The following is a 21,084-nucleotide window of genomic DNA, read 5'->3' as shown; positions in this document are numbered from 1 at the left end:
TACTATGTTACATCCAGAAAAGTCCAAAAGGGAACCCAAAAACTTCCATGAGCAATGTCCACGAAGCGTACTAGCGAGTAGTATCGACTGATACTGTGGCGGACTAGGATCCTGGACAGATGGGCTTTCTCGCTTATTTAATCAATGTCCTGTCTATGACTTGCAAACTAAGTGACACATTTAGGTAGTCTGACATCTATTAAGTATATTTACATCTACTTAGAGAGCTTGATGCAGTAAACCATCGTCAATGAATAATTTGCGACGACGAGTGGGGAAAGTGGCAAAACAGGGAAGCTGGACGCGCGCCGAAAGGGCCCGGCTATTGCCGAATGAGTGGCGAAAAAGATGTCAAAAGGCGCCACACCCCCTTGCCCACCGATTTCGTACACATAATCGTTAGACGACCAGCAGCAAGAAGTACCCATAGCGTTTTAAGATAGATCATTCTATCTGTGTAAATATTTGTGGGGTGCTGCACGACTTTCTGCGCTCAGATTTCATTCGGATGTTTGAGAGGTGCAAAATTGGTCATTTCTATAAAACCGTGCCGTCTATAGAAGCCAAACAGTCTGTTAAAAACAAGCAGACCTTTGCAGAGGAATTATTTTGTTGGGTCTCCAAGACCATAAACTTTTTGTATGAGGAAGATCATGGATGCTGGAGCTAGAGCCTCACGAAGTGGGAGCCTCTTGTGGCGCCTTAGCCAGAGGATCCCCTCAACAAAAGATGTCCCATGCAAAAGTAGGCAACCATGGTCTGCCAGAATAATTTAGAATCACTTATGGCATGTCCTCATTTATACCACACATAGATTTCTACGAGCATGTACGCTGATATTAAAGGCGAGTCGAGGTGTCCATGTCAGTCGAGCTCCCTGCATGTGGCAAAATGGCCACACAAACCCCATCTCCGACAACATTTCACCATCTTCTACAAAATACTCACAGGGATCACACAAAATATTTTTACGTATTGCACGGGACGATGTAGGCCTACAGGTTATCTAGAGCGATGAAGGCACGAATATGTGTGCTTAAAATTCCAGAAAAGTTTGTCCAGCTTCTATGTCCGTCCAGCTTCCTAGTCCGCCACAGTAGGTGGTGAAGGCGGACTACTTGATGCGCTTGAGCTAAAAACATCGAGACGGTCAGGTATTGCAGCAGTCGAGAAGATAATCATGAAACTCACCCTCTCGGTGTTCCTGAACACACGGTTGTCCAAGTTAACGGTCTTCCCTTCGATAACCTCGATGCGATTGTTCTGTTTGTCGAGTTCCTCGCCCATGGCGGATCCAAGCGTCCTCAGCCTCTTCGTCATCTCCGAAATCTCGTCAAGATTGTTGTCAAGCTCGTCCTCCATCTCATCGTCCGACGCAGTGGCCTCAAACTGGTATCGCTTCCTCTGCTCCTTCCTAGCCGCCTGCTGGACAGCAGTCAGCCTTCCGGATCCACCGCCAATGCCCTCTTCATCGTCGTCTCCTCCACGACCATACGTAGCGGCTCTTCCCAACCTGTTCTGCGTCTCCCTGATATCCATCATCGCCTTCTCCCGCTCACTACGCTCGTCGTCGTAACGCTCCTGAATTTTGCGTTCTTGGGCGGCGCGCTTTGCGTCCTTATTAAAGGTGATAACCGGACGGAAGATAGAACGGTTAAGCTGTTTGAGCTCGTCGGTCCTATCTTCGGCCTTCAAGGAGTGGCCCTTCGCGACATCGAGATGGCGCTCAGTGTTCGCAAGTTTCTCTGACGAGAGTCACAGCCATCTCATCATTAGCGCCAAATGCAATGCTCATGAGACCGGCACAGCTTACCTGACTGGTCGCCCAGCTTCGTGACAGTGCCCCTCGCAGTCTCCTCGGCCTCGCGAGCCATTCTGAGAGCGTTGCGCGTAGAGTTCACGCTCTCCTGCTTCAAGAACCTCGTCTGCGTCTTGATCCCCTCTATGTCCTCCTCATTCTCCTCTCCAGGAGGAGGCTCCCTACCCAAGCCAGGCCCATCAACGAATCTGTCAGAGCCACCTGCCTTCTGAGGATTATAGCCCGCAAAGAGTTCGTTACGGTCTCTGTCGAGGTCGCCTTCGCCGCGAGAGTAGACGTCACCGACGGGGGCATTACGCCCATATCTGTCGCGAGGAGCGCTGTAACCATCACCAGGAGGCTCAGACTTGCCACTGTTGTAGCTGTTGGACCTGGAGTTGTACATATCGCCATCGCGGCTGGGGACGTAGGTCGCAGCAGCTGAGCGAACAGGAGGACGGGGAGAGGTAGTGTTTCCCCTTGAGGCGCCTCCTGGGGCGGCAGACTCGATGGGAGGAATAAGATTTTGTTCCTTGCGTTTGTTAAACCAGGACATGGTGAGGATGCGAGACGAAGAAGATGGTCGCTGACGAGCTGGCGGTCAGCAAGAGGTCTGTTCCTATCCGAGGCTGTGGCAACCGCCTCACGCGAATTCCAAATCAGGTTCATCTTGTGGCCCAGCTATGCGCGTGGCGTAAAGATGTGGAAGACATCGACTAAATGTTAATCTTATCTAGCAAATGATACAAGGGATCCCTAGGATGCGATGGGCAGCAAGTGAGAATCAGAGAATCGTCAGGCCTTCTTCCGATCCTTCTTGTCGTCCGTACTTTTCTTCCCTACAATCGTGACACCCTTCCCACTCTTCACCACACTCTTCAAAGCAGCCTCCTTCTGGGCTTTGATACCCTTCATACCCTTCGGTTTAGCGTACTTGTCAACACTCTGGTCTAATGAGTCTCGCGCTTTCTTGTAGGCCTTCTTCTTCTTGTTCCGAAGAGCGCGTTTCTCTACGGGTGTAAGCTCACCCCGCGCCCGAGCCTCTGCGGACGAAGGCGCAAAGATTTCCTCTGGAGCAAGCATAGTCGTCGCAGACTTGGCGGTAGGGAGAGCAGATTCAAGGCTAGCCGATGCGACATTTGACACCGTCGTGATCGTAGCTTTAGGCTATAGTGTGAAGTCGAGTAAGTAAGCCGCTCATTCAAAAGAGAAGACAGGTGAGTACTCACGGGCTTCGGAGTGAAATGGGTGTTCGAGAGAGCGTCGAGCTTTGCACAAATACCGTCCCAGATTGTCTCCAACTCATCATGTTCCTTTTTGAGCTTTCCATCGCGATCTTCGCCGGCCACACCCCCTGTCTGGGTGGCCGTATACTCGTCCTCGTAGATCTGGGCCAAGGACTGTGTCGATTTCGTGTCTTTTAGCTCGAAGAATCGCGAAGGCAAGAAAGGCTTGTCGTCCACGGCACGCCGGCGGACGACGTCGTCGAACTGATTCTCCAGGATTCGGGCTTTGATGCGCTCTTCCAAGCTCTGTACAACCTCCTCTGTGACCACGGGGACCGCTTTCATGACGCGCTCGAATTCTAGGTCTTCCTCGAGGAGAGAGTTCTGCGGTCTCGAACGAGAGGTAGCCTCGCCCATGAGTGTCCAGTCTTTCTTTGCGATGTTTTCAGCTTCAAGCTCAGTAATTTGCTCCTGGAGCGCCTGCATACGCTTTTGATGTGTGGTGAGATCTATTGAAGATTCGAAGACGAGTGAGTTTTATTCTAGAGAAGTCGCAATTAGCAAACGCACCATCGTGAGTCTCTTCATCTTCTGCGAAAAGATCATTCTCTAGACGGTCCATCGTCTCCCGCCCGTCGAAATTGCCCTCCTCATCCATGTCCTCGTCCTCACTCCCCTCCTCGTCCTCATCTTCGCTCATGCCAGGCCAACCTAGCGTACTTCCAGGATGTTGGCGGAGTTCATCGTCATCTTCCTGTTCCCCTTCGCCATCGTCATCCTCCGAACTCTCATCCTCTTCCATGAGCCCTTCAGAATCCTCGTCACCGTCCTCATCATCATCCTCATCAACCGTGTTACCGCGTAACCGTGCGGACGTGACAGGCATGCTTCGACCTCTTGCTTTGATTTTCTTGACTCTGACTTCTTCGTGGAAGCGGACCTTTGTTGAGCGGGTAGGAGCGACGGCAGCGACGGCAGCAGTTGGTTTGGGTTTTGAGGGCAGTGCCCGTGGAGGTACAAAAAAGTCTCTGTAGTAGGCCTCTGTGATATTCAAGTACTTGAGCATGCACGGCGGAGGAAGCAAAACCTCAAAATAAGACGTACCGCCAGAACTCTCTAAGTCATCCTCGTCAAATGTTGCGGCATCATCTACGGAGGCGAATAAATCGACGGACTCGGTTTCGTCGTCTTCATCTTCATCTTCGTCGGCTAGGCGCCCCTTCGATGATGACTTGGCCTCTGCTTGTTCCGTCTCTGCATTGAATTCTGCCAAGTCGAAAAAACCATCGTCCAACACCGAATGTCCTCCTCGCCTTCGTTTGGGTAACGACACCCCTCCCCTACGCGAGTCCTTCTCTAGAGTGTCAATGCTGACTTCATCGTCTTCGGCCTCTTCGGCCTCTGATGAAGGGTCTCGCAAAGCCTCTACGTTTTCCCCTAGGTCCGCTGGATCGTCGCCCGAATCGCTGTCTTCTTCATCCTCCTCCGAGTCCTCATCGTCGTCGTCATCGCCCGTCTGCCCTCGAAATACATTCAACAATTCGTCCTCATCCTCTTCCTCCTCATCATCATCCTCCAGGCGTAATTTCTTCGACGCCTCGCTCATCATATCCGCCTCATCGTCCTCACCGGCTCCTTCCAACGCCTGGGCTAAGATTTGACAGATGTTTTGAGACCTCAGTTCGAGCTGAGCCCAAAGTTGCTCCTCTCCCATGCCGTCGACGAAGAGTGAAGAGAGTGGTGTCCGTTGCAGAGTATGTTTTTCGGGAGACGGGCTGCGTTTGCGTTTGCCATTTGCTCGAGCCTGTGAGCGGGTCTGTGGTGCTTCTGCCGGACTGAAGGATGCGAGGAGATCGGCAATATGAGACTGTGACTTTTCTTCGGTCTGTAGAGCTACGTAGGAAGGGTTGAGAGTCAGAACATGGCCGGTAAAGAGTAGTGTGGCGAGAACAGACCGAGGTTGAAGACATATTCTGTCGCCTTCAGAGCGGCGCCACGAGCCTCGGAACTACCTGATGCTATTGATTCTGGTTTTTCATCAATGATATGAGAGAGTTGTCCCAGTTGTGGGGGAAGTTGTACGTCCACAGAATCCGCCATAGGAAAACGAGCGTTGTATACGCAGCAGTTGGGATCCACTCAGGCCCAAACTTGCCTGGAGGAAATTTCGCGCGGCTGGCACGTGGTGTGGTCCATATTTGTCCACAGGGAATCACCACCGTACCCAGGTCGCCTCCATTCTCTGCGTCTACTGCTCACACGACTATTGTCTTGTCTCTTTGAAGAGTACACATTTAACCTTGATCATGCACCCTGGTAACTTTGCGACGATACGTTACGATGGAAGGACGGAGGCGCCTGGATTTTGATGCCGGATGAAGAACAATGCGCCTGCCAAATACAGGGCATGTTCGTTGTTCTCTCCACCCTAGGCCTAGGCATGCATAGCCTGATTACTTACTCGTCGCTCGACGCCAGGTTATTGTTCTCGTTATACCCTGCGGTGATTATTGCTGGTCCCTGCGTATATAAACTCGAATCTCGTACCAGGAACCTCCAGTCTCGCCTCTTCCACCAGTCTCTCCTGCAGTGCAGTCCACTCATTCTTTTTTTCCTTCACTTCAATTCAACCAGGCGTTGTTTTCTGCAATACTGTCATTCTAATTGCTCCTACTTCTCTTGCACGTCATGATTGCTGGTGTTTCAAAAGCTGTCACTCTGTACCTCTCGCCCATCTTGGCGTTGACGTCCCTTTTCCTGATCATGTTTGCGTACCTCGCCCCGACCGTGCTATTACATGATCGTGTGGCATTGCTTGTGGTATCGCCGTCCACGACATTAACGACGAACTCTACTTCCTCCTCAAACATCGATGGGCCTACAGTATTCCTTGGAGCACTCGGTACGACATCGTCCTCTTATCTCGTGCTCCTGTTCCTTACCCTGCATTAGGCTCCTGCTCGCGCACGAGTAATGACGGCGACGTCTCTTGTACTATCCCTACTCTGTCTCCAGAATACGGTGAGCACCTGAACCTTGTCCTTTAGTCAATATCCTCTGAGCATACGCGTCACAGACCTGTCCGCTCTACCAAGCGGAGCTCCCGACATGCTGACTGCCCCGACGTCCACAACTCCAGCCTTCATCGCAGTTTCCATCGGCTTCTCCATAATTTTCTTCGTTCTCTTTACTATGACTTCGCTTCGGGGATCTCTTGGAGCAAAAATGTCCGCCGCTCTCGACAAGCCAATGATTCAACGCACGACGGCTTGGATTGGCTTGCTTGGGTTCATGATTGGTGCGTGACGATGCGTTCACGTGGACTGTAATGTTCTCTGACTGCGACGATTTAGGGCTCACCGCTTTCCTTGTCCTTCGTATGTGGATGGGAAAAGCCGTCGAGGATTTCAACAAGGACATCACAGAAGGCAACAGCAGCGCCGAGCTCATTGCTGATACCAGCAACGGCTTCACCAGTGAGAATTTTTTACTCATTCTGCGTCTCGATCAAGTAGTACCGTATGGTCTAATATCTCTCTCTTTCAGTGATCTGGGTGGGATACTCGTTTCACGCTGTCCCTCTCATCTGCGCTCTGGCGAAGCTCCATGTCACGGCTTCCGCGGGCAAGTGATCCCATGAGGCATGCCTCTGACATCGTCACTTCACTTCTGCGGCGAATGCTTCTCTAGGACTAATCGGACGCTTCACGTGGACTATTATAGCCGCGTATCATCTTCTTGCATCATGGACCAAAATATATACATATATCCTCTTCTTGACTGGTTACTCCATCTTGTAGCATAAGTAGTGTTGTAGCTCATACCTATTATAATGTCTTCTCTCTTTGCTTGCTTGTCAGAGCTTCTCCATAATCATTCTGCTCTGGCCTTTCGTACCATTTTTGTGGTCTTTTTTACTACTTACTGCGCCCTGGCCCGAGGCTTCGATGCCTGACATAAGTGCAGCATCTTCCACATCGGCAAATCCCTCTTACAGCATTGAATCTGGCCACCAATCTTGCTTGGACTACTTGCTCATCCGCAAGGTGCTGTACTGGTTATCTTTAGCTCGACAGAGGTCTTCCCATGGGTTCCATGCGTCGCGCAGATATCTTGACAATCCGCTGAGACAGCCAAATCGGTCTACTTGCCCCTAGGCTTCGCACTCATGACCAGTTTCCAGTCCGAGTCCTCCATTGCAGCAGACATCGTGCATCCCACCTTCTTAATCACCACCATACGATGTGCTGGATCATCTTAGGCGGACTTTCTACGGTGGTTCGGAAAAGGTGCTGGCACAGTGCGAGGGCTGTGGGCACTTTCTTGAACGGTCTCGGGATGAAGGTGGGTATAACTTATGCTTTTATATGCCGGGTTATCGAGTAGTGCAATCTTAGACTTCCCCCGGGTAAAATCAACGATGAGGCCAATTACTCTGCTCCTCAATTTTCGCGTCTGTATCGGTCTTGTGCACTTATCCTTCTTGTTGCTTGTCGTGACCCAAGCTCGCGCTGCATCAGTGCTACAAGACATCCAAACTCTAGCGCAACGAAGAGCTTCCATCATCGTTTCGGGAGCTACCAACGCTGCTTCTATAACAAGTTGGTACGTTATTGTGCTTGTTTCATCAAGCGTGTTGCCTTATATATTTCAATATCAGGTTGTCAACTCTCGGTACAGACGGCAAATGGCCTGATTCAGAGATCGACTATACCACGGGTTGCTCTGCTCAGACAGGGAGTTGGCCTGCACAAGAACATTGGGAGCGCATAGGCGAGTTGTTTTCATCTCCATGCTTCCTTTCAGGATCGTGATTACATGGCCAGCCCGCTGACAACGTTCGCAGTGACTTTGTCTAGTGCATGGCATGGAGGACTCAAGGGCGCGACACAATTGGCCAATGATACCGACCTTCGCGATTCCATCTCTCTTGCCATGGGCTTCTGGTTCGAGAACGACTTCACAGACCCCGCTTGCATCGACTCAGGTGGCGACGCGAGCTGTCCCTGCGGAACGAGTGGATTTTGGAACAAAAATTGGTTTGCCAACGTACGTCGTATTTCATGCCCCTCCATAAACTAACACTGTCTGATTATCTGCCTATCAGATCATCGGGATTCCCAGTTTCGTCGGTGAATCCTGTCTCCTGTTGAACAATACCCTACTACCCACGGAACTCAGCAACTGCACACACATGACTTCGCGCGCCTACGCCACATTCTCGACCGGCATCAATGGGGTCAGTTCAATTACAGGAGCGAATACATTGGATATCGCAAGCATCGGTGTCGACCTTGCCTTACTTACGACCAATCAATCATTGTTGCAAGACGCTTTCGATCGAGTTCATAACGAGGTAGTCATCGAGAACGCGACCTCCGCGGACGGCATCCGTCCAGATGGCTCTTTCGGCCAACACACGGGCATGTTGTACAATGGGAATTATGGGAAGGACTAGTAAGTCCTCGAGGTTTTAATGGTGCACGATGCTGATGAACTATCGCAGTGCCAACGATGTGTTCGACTTTGAGCTTGAGGCTGCCAATACGGCCTTTCAAGCAACGGATGCATCGAGATCCGCTTTCGAAACTCTTTGGGAGGGAAACGCTTGGATGATATACCGAAATACCCTTACGAATGTGCTCCACTGGGACTTCGTAGGTACCTTTTAATCCTTCTTTCGCTGCTATAAATTAATGGACACCCACACATAGAGCGTCTTGGGCCGCTTTATCAGTTTCCCCGTCGCTGACAACCAGTAAGCTGCCCACAGACACACGCGGGCATGTCTAAAGCTCTTCCCTCACCTCTACAGGGCAACCGAAAATCTCAAGACGAATATCACCCAATTGCAAGTCCTTGCTCAAGAATGGCAGTCAGAGTCGTTAACGAAAGCCTTCAATCTTCTCTCTGAGAATACTACGACCGCGAATTCAGGGCCTCTCCTCGGTAATCGCATGTTCTTTGACAACGACTACATGGTTAGTAGGGCTGTAATATTATATTGAAACTACCCTTCACCTTTTCATCGTTCAACGCTTATAGGTACAGCGAGGATCAGGTTATGCTGCCACACTAAAGATGTACTCGAAACGCACCAGGAACACAGAGTGCACCAACGATCAGAACCCGCTCGGTTTCCACCTTAGCGATGGTACCCTCTACACCTACATTTCCGGTGACGAATATGAAGATATCTTCGCTGCGTGGGACTGGAACCTTATTCCGGGCACTACAGTCGATTACGGCGCCACCGCACTCAACTGTACAGGCGCAGGGCATGCAGGTACGCAGACCCTCGTGGGTGGCGCTTCAGATGGGACCTTGGGAGTGGCAGCGATGCGCTACGAGACACCGACCTCGAAAACATTGAACTGGCGCAAGACGTGGTTCTTCCTCGACGACGATGTGCAGCATGTCATGGTGGCACGTATCATCTCTACGACGGATGCCCCTGTGTTCTCCGTTCTTGACCAACGCAGACATACCGGCGACGTCCTTGTTGATGGTGTCACACAACAACCGGGGAATTTCAGCGGCGTACAATCCTTGTGGCACGGTAACGTCGGCTATACATTTAACTCCTCAAACACCGCCGTATCTCTTTCCGTCGATTTTGGAGAGCGAACCGGAGACTGGTCGACCATTGGGACATCCTCACAGGGGGTGGAAACTGTCGATCTCTTCTCAGCATGGCTGTCCCACAGCGATCTCACCGCGGACGTCGAGTATACCATCTATCCCGCCACCACTCCTGAGACCTTCTCTACCAAATCATCCTCATCGCAACTCCAGACTATTCGTAACGACGGCTCCATCTCCGCACTCCTCGATGCTGCAAACAACGTAGCCATGTTCGTATTCTGGGAGACGGACGGGGGCAAGACGACAATTCCATCCGTAAATGGAACAGCGCCCATTACCGTCGAGTCTACGGGTAGCACTGCGGTCATCGTAAGGATGGACAGCTGGAACGTTACTATTTCTGAACCCACACAATTGTTGAGCAATGCTACACTAACCTTCACGCTCGGATCGGGTTCTTTACCTCCAGCATGGACTGGCCCGAGCACGACTTCCGTCTCTTTCACACTTCCATCCGGCGGATTAGCCGGAGCCAGCATATCGTCTGTGCTCTTCCCTTGATGAATAAGTGCAGGTGAGTCGTAACAGACTGAACCAAGACGTTGACTGACGATCAGTAAAGTGCAGATTAATGTCTGCATCTCGAAGGATCATGCATCGTGCCCTGTCGTTTCGCTCCCACATTGCGTACTTCTTAAATACACTTTTTACGAAATTCTGTCCATGCCCACGATATGTGACGAATAGCTTGACGAATCCTCGATGATGATACACACGTATTGAGTGCCGATGGCATCGTCTCAATTCAAAACAGGGTACAGCATGCAGAAATAATCGAATTGCTACACAAGCAAAAGAGGACGGCTCATAACAGAGATCAGAAAGTCGCGGGCTGCTCGCTGTAGGGCTGCTGAGCCTCGTACGATGGCTCCTGGGCCTGGTACGCGGACTCCTCGGCGGCTGGAGCTTGAGGTATTGGCTGCACGGGGATAGCAGGCTCGCGCTGCTCGGAAGACGGCTCTGAGACGATTTTGTCGACAGGAGGCTCGAGGATCTGGACGGAGTCGGGAAGAGGCTTCTTGGGGCCGAGCTGGCCTTCAGGGTCCCAACCCTTCATGCTGTAAGAGCGGATATCTCGGTAAGTAAGTGCTTCACAAAAAGAAATATGAGCAAAACGCACATCTTGACTTTGATTCCGAGGACACCCTGGCGGAGAAGGACGTGGCGCACGGCGTAGTCGACGAAGTCGCGGGCGGGTTGACCGGAGTGGATCATGAAACCGTCGGTGAACTTCATGGACTTGGCACGGGCAGCACGAAGCTTGCCGGAGACAACGACCTCACAACCCTTGGCGCCTGACTCCATAACGAAGCGGAGAACACCATAGCATGCCCTACAGATGCACACGTTGAGATCGTGTCAGAGACGAATAGGAGAAGTAGACGTACCTCCTGATGGCGAGACCACCGAGGAGCTTGTATCTAAGCGACTCGCACTGAGCAACGGCGGAAAGACCACGGTATTGGACCTTCTCGGCGTAGAGCTCGAGAGAGTTCTCCGGGAACTTGAAACGCTTTTGGACGAGAGCGGTGAGCTCACGAATGCGGCGGCCCTTTTCACCGAGGACTTCTTGGGTGTGGGTGGCACGGATGATGATCTGAGCGTTATGTGTGAGGGCGACTTCAAGATGATAATGTATCCCAAAAGAAGGGGACGTACCTCAGTGCGAGCATGGGTGACACGGACATCACAACCAGAGTAACCCTCCTCGGAAAGCTCGCGGGTGAAGAATTCGTTAAGTTCGGCGCGGAAGACACCGTCAGCCACGAACTTGCGCTTTTTGCTGATTTGGGCAGACATCCTGAGGAGGGAAGGGTGGGTCTACGCGGATGAGATCAAGGAAGGAGGAGGTCAGCGCCGCATAACAATCGAATACGGGTCATCCAGTCATCCGCAGAGCGCAACCTCAATCCACCGGCAGTGTTGATTCTTTCAGCAACGAAACATGCTTGGTAGACCAAACGTGCTCTCCACGCTCTACCAGGACGACAGCATGAGCAGAATGTATGTACTCACCTTGAGGAACGGCGAGCTGGTTGGGACGAACGATGAGCAGCCCAATCGATAGACCAGGCGCGCCGGCGAGGCGCGCGCGGACTTTAAATTTGCAAATATATAAACACCAACTTTTTCGCGCGAGCTCGCGCTGTTCCTCGTCTCGTCCTCGTCTCAGCCTCCACATTCTCTATCCAATTTGGTGAGTTTTCGCTCTTTTTGTGCTCGCAATGAAGAGTGTTGTACTATACAACCACCACTGGCACCTCTTAGTCGACTTGACCCGGATTGACAGGGCTTTGCCTTGTTCGTCTGGCGTTACTGACATGAATGACGTTCTGAGCTTTTCACATCTTGTTGACAAGACCTCTCAACTTCTTACTTACTACTTCCTTCCTGCTTCTAGGTAACAACCTTCTTGAATTGTAGTGCATGGAGCATGGACGCAGAAAACTGGTGAAGAGGATGAGTAATACTACAGTTCTTTGCACAGTAACCCGTACACTTTTAATGCATGTGCAAGTCCATCATCATCACTGCCCTGTCTGCCGAGTTGTGTACAAAGGACTCCGTCTTCTACTCTGCTTACTGAGCGCACTTGAACCCGATCGTCGCGCAACAAGTACAACTTCGTCGTCGACTTTTGCCCTCCTTAAATCTGCACGCCTCTCGGCATCTTCATCAACTCCTTCTGCATCAAATGCTTCACGTCCTCAGCATTCCATCCAGTCCCTAAACTTTTCGCAAAAATCACACTCTGCTGCCCTGAGCCGTCGATGTTCGACCATCGCTTGAACATGTGGCTGGCGATGCGTCCAGAATCTGGGCCGAAGATAGCAGGGTTTATATGCGGATGACGGCCGAGGTACTCGTCGAGGGGAAGAAATCCGCATTTGCGCTGTATGAGCTCAAAAAGCTTGACACGTAGATCTATTCAGTTGAGTAGAAGAACGCGTGAGATACGGTCAGTAGGGTGAGTGACTTTCCCGTCAACTGTTAAATACGAACGGGAGCGGGCATATCTTGGTGGTGCCTTGAACCGTCCAAAAACATTCCATGAGATGTAGCCTATCTAATATTACAAGTGCGACCTCACCCATATATGTTCAGGTGGTTCCCATATGTCTTCGGGCATTTCAGCGTTGTGGCGCTTGATTTCGTCCAGGGTTCGGAGTATGATACTACTGACTGAGAATCCGGCACGTTCGTCGACGTCGCCTCTGTCGAACATAGTGAGGGTTCCAGTCATGAGGGTCCGATCTGGATTATACATCGTTAAGTACGAGCTAGAAAGAGACACGATTTGCGGGTGTGTACACCTTTGATATTCCACTCGCAATACCACACTGAAGACAAGACCGAATTTTCCGGTAGGAGAACATTGGACTTGCGGGTGTTAAACTAATTAGGAAGAACACGTCAGGCATGTCAGTTACAACACATTCATGGCTTCCGAGCTGAGAGCATCTTGTGACCAAGCAATAGACCCACCGCAACCCTATGCAAAGGACGGGCTCTTAGAATGCATGAAGAATAGGTATAGAGGATGCGTTTACCATTCATCGATATTCTTCTCCTTCGCGCTCGAACGCGTCCATTCTGGCTTCGACTTATCCCTTCTCCTCTGCTTCTTCGCCCACGTCAAAGCAAAATATTGTCTGTGATACGGTGTAATTGGTGGTTGGGTAAGAAGAACCTGTCCCGGGGGTCCTGCATTAATGAGTTTCTCATGGATGTCTTCCCATGACCTGAGGTCGGGCGAATGCTCCAGCACCTGATCGTGAATGAAGAAATCTTTGGTGAACCACGTCTCACAAGAAGTCAAGGGGCTGATCTTACCTCGGGCGTAGCAGCTCTGGATAAATGATGATCCGTCCAAAGATTCAAGCAAGCCTCGACCATGGCCGGATACTCCTCCCTATCCTGCACTTCCCCGGGAACTTCCCAAACGGACATTTCCATGTCTCTTGCACCGAGTCTAGTTGATATGTTCATGGCTCAGTCGATTCGCGGAACAACTGAGAAAGAGACCTCACTTTTCGTGGCTCAGACGACATGTTTTCCGGTTGCCGTCGAAAAGCTCCTTGCATCTCCACTTACCAAGGGCTATACGACCGGTACCACCTCCACAATGGCTACACCTATGAACCCGTACAATCCAAGGATGATCAAAGATAAAATAAAATGAAGAGGTCGATAAACAGGCCAACCGCTTGTATTTATGCGAGCATGAAATGCAAATAATCTGTTTTGAGGTAAGCGGGAACGATAGCTTAGTCTTTTTCTCCTGCTACCATAGATAGACACTCACCTCGCACATAAACATCAATGGCACTCTATCCTTCGCCACGAATCCGCCTTCGCCTTGAGGCTTCGTGCATACCACACACAAAGTAGGGAGCGCCGTATCCTCGAGTTCATTTCCACGTTTCTTCGACGAGGTGACCGTCGCCTGTCTCACGGGTGCGCAGTCCTTGCACTGGAATTGGGGACGAAACTGTGCGTCGAGCTCTGCACGAGTGCCGCGGAGGAGAGCTTTGACCATGGGTTTCGAGCATCGCATGCAAAAAATATCGCGCTCTTCGATGATGGTGGGCTCTTTCTTGTGAGGGTGCCGCCGTCTATTTGGCGTTAACGAAGGTAAAGCAGGTGTGATGGTGGGTGGAGGGGTCGAAGACGTAGTGGGATACGGCATTTGAGAGTTTCCGACATCAGAGGGACCATCGTTCGGAAGGAACATGGATGGGGGAGTGTTAGGAGTGATGTCCGCGGATGGATTGCTCGGAGAGTTGGATATGGTAGATGGGTCTGTGTTATAGTCGGACAAGGATGGAAACGTCGCAAAAGGCCATGAATCCAATGCACCAAAAACCTCTAGATTCGGTCCAAAGTTGAACGGCTCAACGGTGTTCTGTGGCGGGGCGGTCGCTATCATGACTTCCATCTCGCGTTGGCGCATGATGGCCTCGTCTGAGCGACGTTTCTCAGCCGCGATCGTGAGCTCTAGTTCCCTGATTCTGCGTGTCTCGCGGAGAATTTCGAGCTGAAGTTGGGCGTCATTTGTGTAGGGATTGGGCTGTGAAGGCGGTATCATCGTGCTGGGCGTATATTGCTGAGACGGTACAGCATGGGGATAGTAGGCCGAGTGGGATTCATTCGTATAAAGAGGTTGTGTTTGCAATGGAATTGGAGGTAGGACACCATACTCGAGCATGTTGTTGACTGAGGAATCGTCGAGGCCATGCAAAATACCAAAGGATGGATCTTGGGGATACGAGGCCGCATAGTTCCAAGTCTGAGTTTGGTCGTCCTGAGATCCTGAAGAGGAGTTGGTGGTCATGATGGGCCAGAAGTCGAAATTGTCCTCCATCGTGGAAGAGAAGGAAGGGATAGAGATAGAACTTGAACTGGCCGAGGTGACGTTGACTGCCGTCGATCTACGTAGTCTAAGTAGACCGTCTGACATCGCAAACGGTGATGCCTTTAGTAAATTGATGCGGCTACACCGCTATGCCTGTACAAGAGAGGATCAAACAGGGCACCTACTGCGGCTGATCCGGACGTCCAAGGCTGAGCAAAGTTAAAGGCCAGCGACGATGATGGCTGTCGAAGAAGGAGCAAATCGTTACAAGGTTTTCTTTGCAGACAGGATATATGTGCGAATTCGAGTCAAGCTGTTCCGTCAACCGTATGATCCTTACTTGCCGTCCGAAATATGGGCCACTCTACCTTTAGGCCCCTGTTGCTCCAGAGAGTCGCCACTGGTGTTGTTGTTTATAATGGGATCTGGGATCGAAAGAGGAGATTAGATAACGCGGGAGCCAGGCCGTTCGTCCTCGAGATCTCGCCTGCGATAACTTGCACAGTCTCTGAGTATCGGCGCTCACCCTTTGCGAGCGGGTTCAAAGTCCGCCGTGACGCGTCTCGCTTACTCCCGTTGCCGAGCTGCCGAGTGGCTGCTGGCCCGTCACTTGTGAACACGCAAACCAAAATGCTGCGATGATGTGCATAGTTACATCCAAAATGGCTACATAGAAAATCATCTAAACTATGTCTCTTTCATTTGGTTGCGACAGAATGTTTTAATCTCAGCGTGAACGAGCTACACACCAGACCCTACCTTCATATCAAATCACTCGAAGAGATTGCAGAAATTCCGTCGCAACCAAATGAAGTTAATACATGTAAAATAATATTCCAGATTTTATGAGATTTACTGGGGTAGTGGACCCTGAGTAAAATACGCAATGGTCTCGCACATAGGTGCCACCCAGCCAACTCGGTGAGTTTTCCGGTGGCCCACGTCGAAATGACATGCGGCTTGCTCGGCAGCTTTCAAAGTCCGACAATTTGCAATGGACATCGCGCTTGGTGGGAATGCCGGTACTCACAGTCTCTCTAACCAAATGGATATTCCAGCTCTCACCCACTTATCTCTACCTCGAGCTCCCATCTGTCCCGCGCTCCCTCCACGACAATGCCTGCTTCCTGGCAAGAAATAGTCGCAGACAAGCGTAAACGTCAACAAGATACCATCCCTAAAGAATGGATCGTTACGCTCCCCGCGGAGGACGTTCTCGATGTCACGAACTTCCCGATTGAGTGTGGGTTACTGACGGAGAAGGAAATCGAGATCACGGAGCTCACAGATATTGTTGCGTTGCTGAAGAAGCTTGCGGAAGGAGAGTGGACGTCTGTGGAGGTCACGACGGCGTACTCCAAGAGAGCTATTGTTGCGCATCAAGTGGTGAGTGCCCCCGATAGGGGTTTGCCTGACTAATTATGGTACAGTGTGCACCATATTGATCTCCGGGTAACAGACCAACTGCCTGACTGAAATCTTTGTCGACAAAGCACTTGCTCGTGCCAAATGGCTCGATGAACAGCTCAAGACGACGGGCAAAGTCGTGGGTCCATTGCATGGTTTGCCGATTTCCCTGAAGGATCAGATCGCACTCGAAGGTCTCGAGACTATTATGGGTGCGCAATATTTCACAATCTCTTCGTGTACACTGTGATTTACTATATCGCTGCAGGCTATGTCTCTTGGGTCGGAAAGCCCGCTGCAAAGAACGCCGTCGTCGCTGATATCCTCTACGAGTGTGGCGCCGTACCGTATGTTCGCACGAATGTGCCACAAACGCTGATGGTCAGTGCACTTGCCTTCTCTCAATAGATCGTTGTATATATGTCGCATTTTACAGTGGTCAGAGACGTACAACACAGTGTTTGGACGTACGGTCAATCCACGAAACCGCACCCTCACATGCGGCGGCTCCTCCGGTGGAGAAGGCGCCCTCATCGCCATGAAAGGTAGTATCCTTGGTGTGGGTTCTGACATCGGAGGGCAAGTACTTCAACACGGCTCTTTACTCACCCCTACTCTTCTAACCGTACGCAATCCCCCAGTTCCGTCCGTATTCCTGCCGCCATGAACGGCCTTTACGGTCTTCGCCCATCCTACCACCGTATCCCCTACGCCGGTGCCGTCAACTCCCTCGAAGGCCAAGACTCCCTCCCCTCTGTTCTAGGACCTCTCTCACCGTCCTTGGCTGGCGTCAAACTCTTCATGGAGGCCGTCATATCCAAGCAACCGTGGTTCAAGGACCCGCTCGTCATCCACAAACCCTGGAATGAGGAGGAATACAAATTAGCCGAGCATGGAGGCGGTAAGAAGTTGTGCTTTGGGATTTTGTGGGATGACGGTGTGTTGTTGCCACATCCGCCTGTCATCCGGGCTTTGGAGATGACGAAGAAGGCATTGCTGGATGCGGGACACGATGTCGTGGACTGGAAACCTCACAAACATCAGGAACTCTATGATAGTATCGTAAGACCACCGCCTCTTCTTGTTTGCTACTCCAGTACAGACTGATGCCCGTGTGTGATTTAGCTCGATATTTGGACTGCAGCGGGCGTCGACGACTACGAGGCCGTCACCAAACTCACTGGCGAGCCCCTGCTACAATCGATGGCTCCAGACGCTCCTCTCGACGCCAAAGCGCTTTACCACGACAGCAAGACTAAGACCGTCTACGAGTTATTCCAGATCCAGAAGAAGAGGCGGGATTTGAGGCAGGAGTATCTCGAGTTGTGGCGAGGAAGCGTGAAGGATACGACAACTGGAAGGCCTGTAGATGCGATCATTTCACCAGTCGCCCCGTGGGCGCCACCGCCGCATGGGAAGAATTCGTACGTCTTTTTCTTTCTTTATGGTCCATGCGTCGTTCTAACGAGAAATACTCTGTGCGATGGTACAGCTCGGCACAATACACCATGATCTGGAACTGCCTCGATTATCCCGCATGCACCTTTCCCGTAACAACCGTCGACGAGACGCTGGACAAGCCCAAGCCAGCGCACAATTTCTATAACGAGAGGGACCAGCAATGCTACGAGCTCTGTGCGTTCCACCTTTTCCCTCTCAAATCGTGTCTCTGACCTGACCTGCAACAACAGACGACTCCCCAACGACGTTCAAGAACGCGCCTGTGTCATTGCAGTTGGTGGGTCACACATTGGAGGAAGAGGCAGTGGTCGGGATGACCGAAGTCGTGGACGCCGCGTTGAAGGCGCAGAGCAAGGCGTAGGTATGTAAGTTAAACCAGGCCGGAAGGATCATAAGCGGCGGCGACGACTACCAAGATGACGGGAAAGTGTACTTGAGGGTGTACGATCTTTTTGGTTTTATATGTAGTAAGTAAGGTGGCCAGTGTACCGTGTTCGAATGCAAGATGTGTGATTTCCGCATAGATGATGTACTCTGATAGGCTCAAAGAGCTGCCTTCAGCGACGATGCCTCGTTAACGAACAGTCCTGCACCTCCCATTCCACTCCCGATACACATGCTAGTGCAAAGAATCTGCTGGTTGCGGCGACGAAGCTCGGCCAGACCAGTAACTACTTGACGAACGCCGGCTGCAAATTCAAGAGTCAGAAGCTGCATCAAACAGGTGACGGACAAAGGACATACTCATGCCGAGAGGATGGGTAAGCGCGATGGAGCTTCCGCTTATAGGGAGCAAAAAGAGGTCTTGGTTCAGCGGTTGAGATGACAATAGCAGGTTGGCGGACGTACTTCGGATTGATTTTGTCCATGGAGATACCAAGCTCCTCCACACAGTACGCGAATTGAGAAGCGAACGCCTCATTGATCTGTGCACAAAATCAGAGTCAGCATACGTTCATCCATTTCCAACCAGAAATTCAAAGAGTCCCACCTCATAAACATCCACATCCTCCTTCCCCAGCCCATACTGTCCCAAAACCTTCGGAATAGCAGCGACCGGCGAAATCCCCATATATCTCGGCTCGACACCAACGACCACACTGCCCACCCACTTCCCCAACACCTCCATCCCTTCCTTCTCTGCCCTCTCCCTCGTCGTCAGAATGCATAATGCGGCACCGTCGCCGACCCCGCTCGCGTTGCCGGCGGTGGTGGACGCGTCGCCCCAGTCTGGGAAGACCGGTTTGAGGGAGGCGAGGGAGTCGGAGGAGACGGAGGGCCGGATGGTGTCGTCGATGGAGATGGTCGAGCCGCGGAGTGCGATGGGGAGGATTTCTTCGGCGAATATGCCTTTGGAGGAGGCCTATGGCGGTAGGAGAGAGTTGTGTAAGTGGTAGAGTAGAATGATATAAAGTAAGGGGTGCGGTTAATGCTAGTTGCGCACCTCGGAAGCACGGGTATGAGAGATGAGTGCATACTCGTCCTGTTTCTTACGGGAGACTTTGTATGTCTGGGCCACCATCTCGGATGTCCATCCCATGGGCTAAATATAACCATTAGCGCACGACGACCACAAGTAGGGCCACAGAACGAACTCGCCTGGATGCAGTCATGAGCCTGCGCGTTCGCAGATACCGCTTCAGTAACCACAGGTGTAGGGCGAGGACTGAAGTATCAGAAGCACATTTCCATAACGCCGTTAGTTCCGCGATTCAGAGGCACGGAACGTAGAGCAAGGGCATCTGTACGCACTTCAACGACATGCTCTCCACCCCGACTGCAAGCCCCAACTCGATTTCGCCAGACTGAATATCATGAGCTATGCTCCTGATAGCCATAAGACCAGATGAGCAGAGCCTGTTGATCGTGGAGATGGGGACCTTGTCGGGGAAGCCCGCGGCCAAGGCGGCTGCTCTGGAGACGTAGAGTGGGGAAGGCGGATGACATGTACCTTGCAGAAGACATGGGGGGTCAGAGATAACTTGGTGTAGCAAACATGGTCCGTGGAGGCTCACCGACGCAGATATCATCTACTTTGGATGGATCGAGTCTAGTTTTCTCCAACGTAGCCTGCGATGAAATATGCGGGGTCATGACCAATAGGGGCAAACCTTTCGCTCAACGAACCGTCCGAACGACATTGGAATAGACCGACCTTGAACAAAGCATGCAAGAGCTCATCGACAGGCGTATCCTTCAACTGTCCCTTCTTCGCCCTCCCCATCGCCGTCCTCTTCGCAAACGTAATAACGACATCGTCCGGGTTCTTCTGCAAGAGGGCCGCCTTACCTCGCGCCTGTGTGGACGCTGCTCGGGTCATATTCAATGTCGTGCGCCTGGATGAAGAGCGTGCTGGAGATAATATGTAGGAAAGCAGTGACATGGCCGTGACGTCGAACAAGAAGCGTGGGGAGAGTGAGACTCAGGAGAGGGAAGGGGACTTCAGTTCGGGCGGGTTATAGCAACTGCGAATGCCTGAACAAGTGACCTGTTCCCCACACGCAAGTATTGCCGGCCGTCGTTTCGCTATGCGGGCCCCCGAGGGGCATAAATCAAAAGTCCGAAGCTAGTGTCATCCGCAGAGAGAAACTCAGACTATAACGTCACTTCTAAGGCATTCTACAATCGTGTTTGGTGACACCAGACTTGGAGAGGTGGTAACTTAAGAAGTGAACGACCGTGTTTTCTGCCGAATTCAGCTTTCCTTTACCAGTTGCCACATCAGTGTGGCGAGAAAAAAACTCTGACACCAAGTACGGTCCTTCGAAGTGAAGACTGACACTTATGATCATTTAGATAGTTCTCACAGGCACGCTTTTAGGACGCTGCACAATATTTCTGTTCGCCAGTACCAGCCGTAGCGATCTCGACGAATACTCATAACTTACAGTGGGTAGGCGGTGTGTGACCCCTCAGCAACAACGCTCTGCAACAATATGTCGTCAAAAAGCACGTAGCGCCATGATCATGAATACTGTCCTGGGGTTCAAGTTGGGATCTGTGACTCTTTGACTTCATTGAAACCAGAATATGTTCCGCCACATGAACTTCACACCGCCAAAAACCAAGTTAGTGGCCGAGACAAGACAATGACAAGAGGTGATGTTGTCCGTGCTTTATACGGAGAGTGTCGGTAGTAGGTCAAGACCACGCAGAAGCACCTAGAAGCGCTTCCACGGCGCTGTAGCGAA

At 51.4% G+C, this 21,084-nt stretch overlaps 8 protein-coding genes across 8 annotated transcripts; 3 read left to right on the top strand and 5 right to left on the bottom strand.

The window, feature by feature from the left end:
- Positions 1-909: 909 nt before the first annotated feature.
- Positions 910-2,394, bottom strand: STEHIDRAFT_143815 (protein transporter SEC9). The gene is made up of 3 exons (XM_007298809.1): positions 1,814-2,394; positions 1,192-1,745; positions 910-1,132 (listed from the first exon to the last, which is right to left on the bottom strand). Exons 1-3 carry the CDS (start codon positions 2,352-2,354, stop codon positions 1,115-1,117), a joined length of 1,113 nt encoding a protein of 370 aa, XP_007298871.1. The 5' UTR covers positions 2,355-2,394; the 3' UTR covers positions 910-1,114.
- A 99-nt stretch (positions 2,395-2,493) lies between these two features.
- Positions 2,494-5,148, bottom strand: STEHIDRAFT_117462 (Mpp10 protein). Its single transcript, XM_007298808.1, has 5 exons — positions 4,980-5,148; positions 4,129-4,917; positions 3,595-4,065; positions 3,028-3,533; positions 2,494-2,965 (listed from the first exon to the last, which is right to left on the bottom strand). Exons 1-5 carry the CDS (start codon positions 5,122-5,124, stop codon positions 2,594-2,596), a joined length of 2,283 nt encoding a protein of 760 aa, XP_007298870.1. The 5' UTR covers positions 5,125-5,148; the 3' UTR covers positions 2,494-2,593.
- Positions 5,149-5,320: 172 nt separating this feature from the next.
- Positions 5,321-6,846, top strand: STEHIDRAFT_136335 (uncharacterized protein). The gene is made up of 6 exons (XM_007298807.1): positions 5,321-5,433; positions 5,503-5,926; positions 5,977-6,045; positions 6,101-6,322; positions 6,378-6,500; positions 6,571-6,846. Exons 2-6 carry the CDS (start codon positions 5,713-5,715, stop codon positions 6,654-6,656), a joined length of 714 nt encoding a protein of 237 aa, XP_007298869.1. The 5' UTR covers positions 5,321-5,433; positions 5,503-5,712; the 3' UTR covers positions 6,657-6,846.
- A 594-nt stretch (positions 6,847-7,440) lies between these two features.
- Positions 7,441-10,295, top strand: STEHIDRAFT_71224 (polysaccharide lyase family 8 protein). Its single transcript, XM_007298105.1, has 9 exons — positions 7,441-7,629; positions 7,685-7,797; positions 7,871-8,073; positions 8,132-8,481; positions 8,531-8,681; positions 8,739-8,782; positions 8,840-9,005; positions 9,070-10,183; positions 10,232-10,295. Exons 1-8 carry the CDS (start codon positions 7,445-7,447, stop codon positions 10,168-10,170), a joined length of 2,313 nt encoding a protein of 770 aa, XP_007298167.1. The 5' UTR covers positions 7,441-7,444; the 3' UTR covers positions 10,171-10,183; positions 10,232-10,295.
- Positions 10,296-10,486: 191 nt separating this feature from the next.
- Positions 10,487-11,469, bottom strand: STEHIDRAFT_46218 (ribosomal protein S3; the record flags this gene model as incomplete). Its single annotated transcript, XM_007297913.1, has 4 exons — positions 10,487-10,727; positions 10,790-11,002; positions 11,058-11,266; positions 11,329-11,469. The coding sequence occupies 4 exons, from the start codon at positions 11,467-11,469 to the stop codon at positions 10,487-10,489; spliced, it is 804 nt and encodes a 267-aa protein (XP_007297975.1).
- A 683-nt stretch (positions 11,470-12,152) lies between these two features.
- Positions 12,153-14,412, bottom strand: STEHIDRAFT_164724 (uncharacterized protein). The gene is made up of 10 exons (XM_007298806.1): positions 13,976-14,412; positions 13,875-13,909; positions 13,701-13,805; positions 13,504-13,642; positions 13,221-13,438; positions 13,156-13,162; positions 12,984-13,065; positions 12,761-12,924; positions 12,673-12,697; positions 12,153-12,594 (listed from the first exon to the last, which is right to left on the bottom strand). Exons 1-10 carry the CDS (start codon positions 14,402-14,404, stop codon positions 12,317-12,319), a joined length of 1,482 nt encoding a protein of 493 aa, XP_007298868.1. The 5' UTR covers positions 14,405-14,412; the 3' UTR covers positions 12,153-12,316.
- A 1,729-nt stretch (positions 14,413-16,141) lies between these two features.
- On the top strand, positions 16,142-18,254 carry STEHIDRAFT_127264 (general amidase; the record flags this gene model as incomplete). Its single annotated transcript, XM_007298805.1, has 8 exons — positions 16,142-16,411; positions 16,485-16,644; positions 16,701-16,813; positions 16,869-17,011; positions 17,074-17,494; positions 17,558-17,856; positions 17,925-18,067; positions 18,124-18,254. The coding sequence occupies 8 exons, from the start codon at positions 16,142-16,144 to the stop codon at positions 18,252-18,254; spliced, it is 1,680 nt and encodes a 559-aa protein (XP_007298867.1).
- Positions 18,255-18,436: 182 nt separating this feature from the next.
- STEHIDRAFT_127263 (3-ketoacyl-CoA thiolase) lies at positions 18,437-20,213 on the bottom strand (the record flags this gene model as incomplete). The annotated part of the gene is made up of 9 exons (XM_007298804.1): positions 18,437-18,582; positions 18,638-18,675; positions 18,743-18,819; positions 18,885-19,256; positions 19,338-19,436; positions 19,493-19,559; positions 19,646-19,844; positions 19,909-19,963; positions 20,049-20,213. The coding sequence occupies 9 exons, from the start codon at positions 20,211-20,213 to the stop codon at positions 18,437-18,439; spliced, it is 1,218 nt and encodes a 405-aa protein (XP_007298866.1).
- Between the last annotated feature and the right edge of the window lie 871 nt (positions 20,214-21,084).

The sequence above is a fragment of the Stereum hirsutum genome (genome assembly GCF_000264905.1).
Source record: "Stereum hirsutum FP-91666 SS1 unplaced genomic scaffold STEHIscaffold_1, whole genome shotgun sequence".
Classification (NCBI taxonomy): Eukaryota; Fungi; Basidiomycota; class Agaricomycetes; order Russulales; family Stereaceae; genus Stereum; species Stereum hirsutum.
Note: the sequence above shows the minus strand (reverse complement) of the source record. Positions and strands in the feature narration are given on the sequence as shown.

What these genes read in the sequence shown, in the direction of transcription:
- STEHIDRAFT_143815 (XM_007298809.1), bottom strand. Translation starts at nt 2,354, where the DNA reads ATGTCCTGGTTTAACAAACGCAAGGAACAAAATCTTATTCCTCCCATC. An exon ending in GAAGCTGGGCGACCAGTCAG is followed by an intron (nt 1,746 to 1,813) that starts GTAAGCTGTGCC and finishes GACTCTCGTCAG; the next exon opens with AGAAACTTGCGAACACTGAG.
- STEHIDRAFT_71224 (XM_007298105.1), top strand. Translation starts at nt 7,445, where the DNA reads ATGAGGCCAATTACTCTGCTCCTCAATTTTCGCGTCTGTATCGGTCTT. An exon ending in GGGAATTATGGGAAGGACTA is followed by an intron (nt 8,482 to 8,530) that starts GTAAGTCCTCGA and finishes GAACTATCGCAG; the next exon opens with TGCCAACGATGTGTTCGACT. An exon ending in TCTTTGACAACGACTACATG is followed by an intron (nt 9,006 to 9,069) that starts GTTAGTAGGGCT and finishes CAACGCTTATAG; the next exon opens with GTACAGCGAGGATCAGGTTA.
- STEHIDRAFT_136335 (XM_007298807.1), top strand. Translation starts at nt 5,713, where the DNA reads ATGATTGCTGGTGTTTCAAAAGCTGTCACTCTGTACCTCTCGCCCATC. An exon ending in TACTCTGTCTCCAGAATACG is followed by an intron (nt 6,046 to 6,100) that starts GTGAGCACCTGA and finishes TACGCGTCACAG; the next exon opens with ACCTGTCCGCTCTACCAAGC. An exon ending in CTTGCTTGGGTTCATGATTG is followed by an intron (nt 6,323 to 6,377) that starts GTGCGTGACGAT and finishes GCGACGATTTAG; the next exon opens with GGCTCACCGCTTTCCTTGTC.
- STEHIDRAFT_164724 (XM_007298806.1), bottom strand. Translation starts at nt 14,404, where the DNA reads ATGTTCCTTCCGAACGATGGTCCCTCTGATGTCGGAAACTCTCAAATG. An exon ending in CATTGATGTTTATGTGCGAG is followed by an intron (nt 13,910 to 13,975) that starts GTGAGTGTCTAT and finishes ACCTCAAAACAG; the next exon opens with ATTATTTGCATTTCATGCTC. An exon ending in ACCAAGATATGCCCGCTCCC is followed by an intron (nt 12,595 to 12,672) that starts GTTCGTATTTAA and finishes TCAACTGAATAG; the next exon opens with ATCTACGTGTCAAGCTTTTT.
- STEHIDRAFT_117462 (XM_007298808.1), bottom strand. Translation starts at nt 5,124, where the DNA reads ATGGCGGATTCTGTGGACGTACAACTTCCCCCACAACTGGGACAACTC. An exon ending in AGAATATGTCTTCAACCTCG is followed by an intron (nt 4,918 to 4,979) that starts GTCTGTTCTCGC and finishes CTTCCTACGTAG; the next exon opens with CTCTACAGACCGAAGAAAAG. An exon ending in CCCATTTCACTCCGAAGCCC is followed by an intron (nt 2,966 to 3,027) that starts GTGAGTACTCAC and finishes TTCACACTATAG; the next exon opens with CCTAAAGCTACGATCACGAC.